At 35.4% G+C, this 11,879-nt stretch overlaps 1 protein-coding gene across 4 annotated transcripts in view; it reads left to right on the plus strand.

Annotated features, from left to right (window-relative positions):
• Positions 1 to 11,879, plus strand: part of AHCTF1 (AT-hook containing transcription factor 1) — an 87,034-nt gene that overhangs the window by 55,799 nt on the left and 19,356 nt on the right. For all 4 annotated transcript variants that reach the window (XM_012810759.2, XM_023518558.1, XM_023518556.1 and 1 more), the window contains 6 exons: positions 3,729 to 3,873; positions 3,950 to 4,081; positions 4,773 to 4,923; positions 7,692 to 7,842; positions 8,361 to 8,468; positions 11,290 to 11,485. In XM_012810759.2, coding sequence (XP_012666213.1) covers positions 3,729 to 3,873; positions 3,950 to 4,081; positions 4,773 to 4,923; positions 7,692 to 7,842; positions 8,361 to 8,468; positions 11,290 to 11,485 — 883 coding nt within the window. The remainder of the gene's footprint in view (positions 1 to 3,728; positions 3,874 to 3,949; positions 4,082 to 4,772; positions 4,924 to 7,691; positions 7,843 to 8,360; positions 8,469 to 11,289; positions 11,486 to 11,879) is intronic.

The following is an 11,879-nucleotide window of genomic DNA, read 5'->3' on the forward strand; positions in this document are numbered from 1 at the left end:
GACAGGCTGGGTGTGATGACTCATTCTTATAATCCCATCACTTTGGGAGGCCAAGGCAGGAGGATTACTTGAGCCTAGGAATTTGACGCTGTTCTAAGCTAGGATTATGCCACTCCACTCTGGTCTGGGCAACAGAGTGAGACCTCATCTCTATAAAAAATTAAAAAAAAATAATAATACATATTGCTATCATTGTATTTCTCACCTATAGAGTAATTGTAACAAGTTAGTTAACATGAATAGAAATATGGTGGTCTGTTTATTTTGTGTTTTCTCCTTATTTGGAGAAATTGCTGGGATCTGAAATTTCTTACTAGATTGTAACTTTATTTTATACAACTTATTCTTTTTTTTCTAGCTCTGTTGGTTGATATTTATATTGTTAGAAATTAGTTATTTTTCCTCATTAGTGTAAGTAATGAATTAGGAAGTACTTTTTGAAATAATTTGGTTTGGCAAAAGTGTTTAGCTAGGTTAATCTAGAATCAATACTGAATCAATTTTTTATGAGATTAATAGTATAGCTTCAATAAGCTTTACTTTGAGGGGAAAAAAAAGAAATTTAAAGAAGCCAAATGCGGGTTAAGAGTTCTAGTGCTGAGTAGACAACTGGCATATAAATTTTTTCCACTTGCATGTAGCTTCTTACTAACTTTAAAGAGTTGGTGTTTGGTCATTAATGCTTATGTCAGAAGAGCAGATACTGGAACTTCAGAAAAAGATCTTTGAAACTTTGCTTATTTTTCTGTGACTTGATTCCATTATCCTCCTTTGATTCATCTCTAGCATGTGTCTCTGATTTGCTAGGTTCTTGTTTCTTTTCCCTTAGTCATATAGTTGACAGACACTAATTAAATTTCAAAATGTGGACGGTGCCTGTGGCTCAGTGAGTAGGGCGCCAGCCCCATATACCGAGAGTGGTGGGTTTGAACCCGGCCCCAGCCAACCTGCAACAACAACAAAAAAGGCTGGGCATTGTGGTGGGCACCTATAGTCCCAGCTATTCAGGAGGCTGAAGCAAGAGAATCGCCTAAGCCCAAGAGCTGTGAGCTGTGATGCCACACACTCTACGAAGGGCGACAAAACGAGGCTCTGTCTCTAATAAATAAATTTCAAAACATTTCTCTTAAGTAGAGTAAAACCTCTAGCACTAGAAAACTAGCACATTAAGTGCAGAAATAAAAAGAAATCACTCAAAATGCTATTTGTCAGATAGCTTGTTCATATTCAGGAATATTGCTGATCTTGTAAACAGAATGACTTGAGTTTTGCTAAACAAGAGAACACTGTTAAGATAGTGAAGGTGATAGTTTTTATTAAATAGTAAGCAAACACCTTAAGAGAAAGCTACTTTAATTTTTGACCTGATAATTTTTCACAAGCCTGCCCAGGAGATCATGCAGGAACATAATTTATACTCCACTTTTATCAGAAAGAAAATGACAAGAGAACAGGTTGGTTTATGGGGCCTTTTTCAAGCAAACAAAGTTTTTGGTTATGTCCTGTGATAACTGTATAATCACCTAAGTTCTCCAAATACCTACATCTCTAATCTAGCAGTGATTAATTAATATGATGTTGATCCATGGACAGAGGCTAAGTTTGGGAAACGTGAACTGAGAGGTTAGGCTACATTGGTCTTCTATCACTCAGATGTTGTGACTGCATAATGATAGTTTAAGTGGCTGAAAAGTTTTAATATTTTAACCATATGAATACTAGCCCCTCCCCAAACTAATCCCCATGCTACTAGATAAGTGAGGTGTTGTTCTGTTCTTTAATAATTTTAGTGATGTTGTTTATTAATTTGTGCCCTTATGAATAATGTTGGAATAGTCAGATTGTAGCAAAGATGTTAAGACCACAGTCTTTGGATTCAAATAGTTTTGAATTTAAACCTAAACTGTATCACTTCCTAGAATAGGATCAAAAGCAGTTTATCCTCTCTGAACCTGAGTTTCCTCATTTGTAAAATGAGATTCATAGGGCATACCTTGCAATATTTTGAAGGTTAAATGGCACTAGAACTGTTATAGTTGCCAGCAGGTAGTAAATCATTAGTAAATAGTGGTAATAATTGATTTTTTTTAAGTAAACCATCATTCTCATTATTAAACCTTCTCATCTGACTCTTAACTTTCTACCACCTCTTCTTTATTATAAAGACTATCTTCCTGTTGTTTTTTTTTTTTTGAGCCAGCATCTCACATGTCACCCTCAGTAGAGTGCCATGGTGTCACAGCTCAAGCAGCCTCCAACTCTTGGGCTTAAGTGAGCAATTCTCTTGCTTCAGCCTCCCAAGTAGTTGGGACTATAGGCACTCACCACAAAGCCCAGCAGTTTTTTGTTGCAGTTGTCATTGTTTAGCTGGCCTGGGCTGGGTTCAAACCCACCAGCCTCCATTTGGCTGGCTCCATAACTATTGTGCTACAGGTGCTGAGCCTATCTTTCTGCTTCTTTAACATTTGCGTGCTGGTAGCTTTTCACTTTTATGAGCCTTATTTATGGATGTACATCATAGCTATGGCTTGGCTATTGTGCTTGCAAATTAACCATAATGTACTATATAATGATAGACTTGAGATACTGAACTGTTAACACTGATTATTCAGTCTAAGCATCATAAAAGTACGTAAGAACTGGAAAGTCTTTTTGTTTAGGCATAATTATTGTCTTCATTGTTTTCTTCTTTCTAATTTATGTGAGTTTATTCTGCTGTGTCTTTTTTTTTTTTTTTTGGAAACTAAGTCTTAACTCTCTTGCCCAGTGCCAGGCTACAGTGCCATGGTGTCAGCAACCTCAGACTCCTGGGTTCAGGGGAACTTCCTGAGTAGCTGAGACTATAGGCACATGCCACAACGCTCAGCTAATTTCTTTTTCTTTTCTTCTTTTTTTAATGAGATAAGAGTCTTGTATTCCTTGAACTCAGATATTCTCCTACCTTGGCCTCCCAGAGTGCTAGCATTATAGATGTGAACCACTACATCTGTCCTTAAATAGAAATCTTTATGCATTTTTTCCTCATATTTCTATAAATTGTATTTCTTGCTTTGGGATTGTTGGGTCATAGCCCATGTGTAATGTGTTTCTTTGTTTTTTGGTGTATATACTTGAATGAGCCTCTAAGGATATGATTTGAACATTGGTTTTTTTTAAGTTCTCAGAATCCACACCTGATTCTGGGAGACTTCTGAGTAAGAAATACTGCTTCATTCAAATGGTCTTATTGCCCACAGAAGAACTTCTCAATACCTCCACAGGGTGTCTAATACTGTCAGATTTGACCCAAATTCTCCAATCAGTTCTTACTGTGAATCAGTCGAAATCTTCTACTAAGCTATACCCTTTACCTCCTTGTAAAGACAGTAGGCTTGTTTCCACCTATCTCTCATACTCTTTTCTATTATTCTCATTCTGAATGTGTCGCTCCATACCAATCTTTCAGTTCTATCCAGGCCACATTAGTTTTTTGTTATCTTTGAACTTGTATATAAGTACTTTGCTTTATTATTATCTTACATTTAAAGAGTACCATAAAATTCTGTAAAGCTGTCTTACTGACACTTAAAAATGTCAGATTTTTTATGCAGTAATGAGTGTTCAGTAAATTTTTTAAGTACTTTTAAATTACATGTATAAAATATCTTAGAGCTTATATAGGTAGATTATTTGCTTTGAACATTTATATAGCTTTTCTAAAATTAAACTTTGATAAATAATGATTTCAGGTGCATGATTGAGGCCTGGAGTTTTTTGCGGCAACATTCTAATAGGTTGAATATAGAGGAGTTACTAAAGCACACGTATGAAGTCTGTCAGGAAATGGGCTTAATGGAGGATTTACTGAAGTTACCATTTACAGACACTGAGCAGGTAATTACTTGTCAATGTAAGTTGTCAGAAAATGAGGATAAATCAATGGTTTATAAATCTATTTTGTTCTTTTTAGGAATGTCTAGTGAAGTTTTTGCAGTCCAGTGCCAGTGTTCAGAATCATGAATTACTTTTAGTTCATCATTTGCAGCGTGCCAATTTTGTTCCTGCTTTGAAGCTGAACCAAACTCTGAAGATCAGTCTTATGGTATGATTAAAGTTGTTTTTAGGGAACAAGTGAATAAGAAAAACTGTAGATTTTTTTGGTTTGTTTATGTAATAGCTTGCAGTTTGATAATTACTATGCCTTACATTACCTTAGAGAATCCTCAACTCAATCTTTGGAACACAATTGGGAACAGGGTATTATTACTTATGTAATTCTTTTACTTACGCCATTTATGTTCTGGTATCTGCCTTGAAACTTGCCAACCTAATCATTTCAGTCAGAGAAAACAAGAAAAGGTAGAAGATAGTAGTAAGAATTATATCGCTCTTGCATATATACAGAAAGCATTGGGTGCTGGGGACATAATCTGAGCTTTGGTCTCTTCACCTATAAAGTTGTAATATGTGTAAGGCTGTTGAGAATGCACAGAGAAGTGCATGAAGTAGCATTTTTCCTGACACATGTGGATACTTAATAAACAATAGCCATTGTTTTTATTTGTTGTAAAGAATCAAGGCTTGGTAGTGGAGATTTGGAATTTATTGGTGGGTAAAGATGGATAAAGCAATTAGATACGTGGATAAAGTCCTTGGTTTTTGGAAAAATGGATGTGTAGGCAGGAAGAAGATGTTTTTGGATAGTTAAAATTTTATTTTAAATGGTAAATACATAACCATAGCACCTAACATATTGAAGATTAAATTTTTACCAATTATGATATATCCAATAGAACGATCGTGATCCTCATTTGCGGGAGAGATCAGTGGCTCGAAATTCTATATTAGAGCAATATGGGAAAATCCTTCCTAGAGTTCAGCGAAAATTAGCCATTGAACGAGCTAAGCCTTACCATCTGTCAGCATCATCAGTTTTTCGAGAAGGTAAGATTTCATCGAAGTATATCATAAATTACTGGACTAAAAAAGACAACGAATGATTACTTTTATGAAACCACTGGTATCTTAAGTTTAGCTCACTTTTGCTAATGCATATGGGCATCCCTTGGAAATGCCGTGAGTTCACTTCTAGACCAACACAGTAAAGTGGGTATCACAATAAACCAACCCTTCTGAATTTTTTGCTTTCCCAGTGCATATAAAAGTTAAGCTTATACTATATTTTACTCTATTACTCTTATGTCTTTAAAAAAAAGTACATGCTTTAATTTTAAAATTCTTTATTGCTAAAGAATGCTAATGATCACTTGAGCCTGTAGTGAGGCATAATATTTTTGCTGGTGGAGAGTTTTGCCTCCATGTTGATGGCTGGTGACTAATCAGGGTGATGTTACTGAAGGTTGTGGTAGCTGTGATGATTTCATAAAATAAGACAACAGTGAAGTTTGCTGCATTGATTAACTATTTCATGAAAAATTTCTCTATAGTGTGTAGATGATATTTTATAGCATTTTACCCACAATACAACTTCTTTCAAAATTAGAGTCAGTTCTCTGATTCTGCTGCTGCTGCTTTATCAGCTATTGTTATGTATTCTAAATCCTTTGTTGTCATTTTAATAATGTTTATAGCATCTTCACCAGGAATAGAGTACATCTCAAGAAACCACTTTCCTTGCTCAGCCATAAGTAGCAACCTCTTACCCGTTCAGGCTTGTCGCACTTCAGTCACATCTTCAGGCTCTATTTCTAGTTCTCTTAATATTCCCACCACATCTCTAGATATTTCTTCCGCTGAAGTCTTGAAAACCTCAGTCATCTATGAAGGTGACTTCTAAACTCCCGTTAATGTTTTGTTTCGAGACAGTCTTTCTTTGTCACCCTGAGTACAGTGCCATGGTGCTCCAGTTCATAGCAACCTCAAATTCTTGGGCTTAAGCGGTTCTTTTGCCTTGGCCTCCCTGATAGCTGGGACTACAGGCACCCGCTACAATGTCCAGCTACTTTTAGAGACAGACTGCTCTTGCTCAGGCAGTCTACCCGCCTCAGCCTCCCAGAGTGCTGGGATTACAGGCATGAGCCACTGCGCCCAGCCCAAATGTTCATATCTTGACCCCTCCAATGACTCACCAGTGTTCTTAATGGCATCTCTAAAATGCAACCTGTTTCACCCAGATCCATGAGAGGATTCACTGTCTGTGGCAGCTATAACCTTATGAAATGTATTTCTTAAATGATAAGACTTAGAAGTTGAACTTACTGCTTTATCCTTAGGTTACAGAATGGATGTTGTATTAGCAGGTATAAAAACAACATTGATCTACTTGTAATCTCCATACGGAGCTCTTGGGTGACTAGGTACATTTTCTGAGCAGTAGGTTTCAACTGTGGGGTTAAAATACTCAGTAAACCATGTTTTCAACAACTTGCTGTCATCCACATACTTTGTTCCATTGATAGAGGAAAGGCAAGTAAACTTAGCATAATTTGTTAGGGCCCTAGGATTTCAGAATAATAAATAAGCTTTGGCTTCAACTTAAAGTCAAAGCCACCACATTAGCCCCCTAAATAAGAAAGTCTGCCTGTACTTTGAAGCTGGGCAGTAATGTCTCTCTAGCTATGGAGGTCTTTGATGGCATCTGCTTCCAATGGAAGGCTATTTCATCTACATTGAAAATCTATTGTTTAGTGAGTGTAGCCACCTTCATCAGTCATCTTAGCTAGACCTGGATAACTTGCCGCAGTTTCTACATCAGCACTTGCTGCTTTACCTTGTGCTTTTACTTTATGGAGATGACTTCTTTCCTTAAAGCTCATGAGCCAACCTCTGCAGCTTCCTCACCTCTCTGTCGTCATAGAATTGAAGAGAATTGGGGCCTTGCTCTGATTAGACTTTGGCTTAAAGGAATATTGTGACTGATTTGATCTTTTATCTAGACCAGACTTTTTCTCTGTCAGCAGTAAAGCTGTTTATTTATCATTCCCATAGTCACTGGAGTAGCACTTCCTTGCCTTTAGCATCTTTTCCTTTGCATTTACAGCTTGGCTAACAGCGCATGCCTTCCTCACTAAGCTCACTCATTTCTAGCTTTTGATTTAAAGTGACATGTGCAAGTCTTCATTTTACTTGAACACTTAGAGGCCATTGTAGGGTTGTTAATTTGCCTTACTTCAATGTTGTTTTGGCTCAGTTGAATAGAGAAGTTCAAGGAGAGGAAGAGGGGGGAGTAGGGGTGGAAGTGGGGGGAAGGTGAGACAGCCAGTCTATATAGCAGTCAGAAAACACACATTTGTGGATTAAGTTCGCATCTTGTATGGGCATGGTTCGTGACTTTCCAAAATAATTAAAATAGTAACATCACAGGTCACCATAACAGATACAATATGTAGTAAAAATGAAAAAGTTAAAATACTGAGAATTAACCAACACATGATACATAGGCACAAGTGCATGCTATTGGAAAAATGGTGCTGATTGACTTGCTCAATGCAGGGTTGCCACAAACCTTCAATTTGTCAAACAAAAATACTCAATAAAGCAAAGCCCAATAAAACAGAGGTATGCCTGTACTCAGATTGTCAGAGTTGTGCTATTTTATCTTCCTATGAGCCCATATTGTTTTATTTCTTTGTTCGGTAATTAAGCTAAATATAACATCATGTGATCTGTGTTTTCTAATCTTTCTTTCATATTCTTTTATTAAAATCCTGTTTATTAGAAATGAATTAAATCCTACATTCTTCATTTTACAGTTTCTAGACCCAAACCATTATCAGCAGTTCCAAAGCACTCTCTGAAAGGAACTGTATTATCAAGATCTACTTTCATCTATAATGTGTTATCTAAAATTGGAGAAGTTTGGGGAAACGATGAACCTAATGATAGCCTCCCACTTTATAATAGGTATGTTTTTCTTGTACCTTTTCAGGTTATTCTACTTAGTAATCTTCCCTAGACATCACCAATCTGCCCTTATTGCCTTAGTTTATTAGTGTATGTAAAAAGGAAAACTTGACTTTTTTTTTTTCTTTTTTGAGGCAGGGTCTTGCTCTGTTTACCTGAGCTAGAGTGCAATGGCATGATCATAGCTCACTGCAACCTCCTCGGCTCAAGCAGGCCTCCCAAGTAGTTGGGACTGGAGGTGTGCATCACTATATCTGGCTGTTTTTTAAAATTTTTTATAGAAACAGAGTCTCACTGTTGCCCAGGCTGGGGAAAAACTCTTTTTATGTTGTCTACATTTCTTCTGTCTTTACATTTAAAGTGACATTTTAATTTTTTTTTAAGTAATACAGAAATACACAAAGTAAAAAATGAAAACTCCTCCCTCTCTCATCTGATACCACCTTGCAGCATTTTTATCAGTGTTCCTTATGGTAGATATGTAATCAAAATTCAATTTTTTTTTTTTTTTTTTGTAGTCCTAAAATAGGAGGGCCCTCTCCTATAATATATTCGCTCCCAAATCCAGGGCTACCTGAGGCATTCTTTGGAACACCAGCTTCAAAAGCATCACAAAAAATTTCTAGGTAAGAGTTTATTAAATTATTCTTAATGACACATTCAGTTGATAATTACAACTAATTTTTAATTATCTTTAAAATTTTACAGATACTATTTAAAATTCTTAAATATTTTAATGTTTGCTTTTTATTATAATTTGGACAGTAGTATAATTTTAGGAAATTTTTATATCTGCTGATAGTATACTTAAATTTTCTGCTTAATAATACGAATCGGGGGCAGTACCTGTGGCTCAAAGGAATAGGGTGCTGGTCCCATAGGGTGCTGGAGGTGGTGGGTTCAAACCCTGCCCCAAACAAAAAAACTACAAAAAAAAGAGAAAAAAATAATTTCAGAATACTTATGAAAAGGAAGAACAAAGTTTATTTTATTAAAATTCGAGCAAAATAAATTGTTAACTTTCTTTAACAGTTATCTCCTTAGTTGATCTCTGACAATTGCCTTCATAATTAATTACTAATTAATGTTGGTTGGCTGATAGTAAAGCTTTCTCCTATTTAGTGCAGCCTACTTAAAACATCTTGTATAGCTCTAGATATAGTTGTATCTTTTATCTTAACCTATGGTGTTAGAAAAATAAAGTTTTATGTACAAGATGAAACTGATTTTAAGTGATCAGGAACATCGGATAGTTTAAAAAAGTATATTGGTAACAGAACAAAATGTCTCTTGATGTATTGCTTTTTTTTTTAATAATAAAAGTCGTCATTAGTACTGAATTCTCTTTTACTACCAGTCGTTCTAATTTTTTTCCATGTTTTCCAAGTGTCCCCTTTTCTTGATACTTTTGTATTTGAATAGATCTGGGGTTTAGCAATAATAGAAGTTTAAAGACCTTTGACTAATGGCCTCAGGCCTAAAGAAGTATGAGAATGCTTTGTGTTTGTTTTTGAGACACTGTACTCTAACCCAGGTGACAGAGTACAGTAACTGATCATCACTCCTTGCTACTCAAACTCCTGGGGTCAAGTGATCCTCCTGCCTCACAAGTAGCTAGGAGTTCAGGTATGCACGACCATGCCTGGTTGATTTTTTAAATTATTTGCAGAGATAAAAGTCTCGAACTCCTGGATGCAAGTGAACCTCCTCCCACCCTGGCCTCCTACAGTGCTAGGATTTCAGGCATGAGGCACCACACCTGGCCTGAGGACCCTTTGTATCCAGTATTAACTCAGATCGAAGAGAGCCCATTGAGATGTGAATAATTTTATCTTCCATAAAAATCATTGCTTTCCCCGAGTCTGTATTTTTTATTATTGGTTTGCATTACTGAATAGTGAATAAATGTAATGTGTTCTGACTAAAATTTTTCAGTGAAAGAGTATAGTAGATAATATCAGTGGGCACTGCAATATAGTAAGTGTTAAGTGCTAATTATGTTTTGTTTTTGTGTGTCATATAAAATATATTTCCTATTTGGATCAAGGTCCTAAAAGTTTTTGAGGAAATCCTAAAACTTAGTGCAATATTTAACATTTCCTTTTAAAAATACCTTAAAATTTTCTTTGCCTTGTTACATTTTTAAATTGTAACTTTAACTGGATTAAGTCTTATTAGTATAAGAACTTTGGTTTGACTTGGTAGGTTCCATTTATTGCACAGTCCCTGCTTGTGAGAAACAGTCATTCTCAATAAGCACCTTAGACGTAAATATTTATACAATGCAAAGTAGAGGACAAGATCTCCCATCTGGGATAGCTCAATATAAAAGTGAGCAAACTGTTTATAAGTACAGAATTTGAATTCAAATGAAGTAATGAAAGAAAATAGAAATGTCTAGCAGCCTGATTAAATATTCTTGGTTTGGTGGACAGAACAAGACAGTGTCAGAAAAGAAAAGAAAGTGCTTTTGTGTAAATATTTACCCTTTAGGTAACAGGTTGGGTCTTTAAAGCACCTATGATCTGTGTTGGCCTGCCACCTCTAATAGCAAAAATCTTGACTGAACATAAAGAATAGAATGACAAGGAAGGCACAGCAACTAGATGTTTTTATCTCTGAGCTCCAAAGCATGCTGCACTTTCCTGGTTGTTCTCAACTGAGCCACACTGGCATTTGGAGGAATTAAAAAAGCATTATTTTTATCACTGGAAAATATAGACTATTTATTAGGAAATTGAACAAGGACTGACTTGTGCAAGTGGTCCATTAGAAATTATCTGTAAATTAAATTTTAAAAATTGTTTGGACTATGCATGCTTAAAAGAAGTCATCATTTCATATAAATGGGGACTGCAATTATGGAAGACCACTTGGACTTTAGTAGAATGTTGAGATTTTATTTTATCCACACATACTCATTAATTTGAACAAAATTAACTTTATGTCCATCTAGTCTTTACTGTGATCAGAAGATCAGAACTAAAAAGGTCAAGTAAACCAATATTCATTGTGTATATCACATATAGGTGAAAGGATATTTCATGCATCGATGAAAATGAATTTTGGCAAATGCACTGCTAGGGAAGTTTTGTCATCTTTAGTATTTTTATATCATTAGCATCTTCATTTGAAAATAAATGCCCAGCACATAAGGCTTAGTAAATATTGCTAAAAGTGAGGGGAGATGATTAGAACTCAGTTACCTGCAATTCCTAATTTTCTTTTTGCTACTGAATTATCTGACTTTTTGTACTCATGGTGACAGTGTGGCTTATATTAATATGCTTGACTAAATTTATACTTTTATACTATTTAGTGGTAAATGTAGAGATCTGCATAGAATTACTAACTGGAATACTAAATTCTTTTGGGTTTTGTGGGGTTTTTTGGTATAACTCAATAATTACCAGGATTTTTCTATCCATATGTCTATTCTGGTTACAGACTGCTGAATTTGGTTGTTCACCCTATTGCCCAGCCTTCTCAACATTTGGAATTTCTTCAGCAGACCCCACCATCAAGATCTCCTTTGTATCTAGAATCCAGTTCATTGCCTATAAGTTCACAATTAAAAGGATCATGTCAGAACTCTGCCAGGACTTCAGAATTACATTTACTAGAAACTCCTCTTGTAGTTAAGGTTGGTATTACATACTAGGCATTCATAATGAATCTGTGGACTTATTTTTCAAGTAGTTAGGAAAAAATAAGTTATTTATAATTGATATCTCTTGATAATCAACAGCTTTAAACTTTTTTTTTCTTTTTTTAGGGATATTCCAAAATGCTTAGAGAATTGGTTAAATATATTCTTTTCTGCTTAAAGTTAATAACCACCTTGCTGTCTTGGGTGTGTCTAGTTATTACAAATAGGCTTTTGTCTTTTTCAAAAGACATTCAAGTTCTTGGGTTTTTATTTTATTTTTACATAAACTCCATTGCTGATATCATTATGCTGTTACTTCTATCAAATGCTTTTTAGTTCTTAGGTTTATTTTTATTTAAATTTTCTGACTCCTATGATGAAACTGTAA

The sequence above is a fragment of the Otolemur garnettii genome, unplaced genomic scaffold, assembly GCF_000181295.1.
Source record: "Otolemur garnettii isolate 467f Iridium unplaced genomic scaffold, OtoGar3 scaffold00141, whole genome shotgun sequence".
NCBI lineage: Eukaryota > Metazoa > Chordata > Mammalia > Primates > Galagidae > Otolemur > Otolemur garnettii.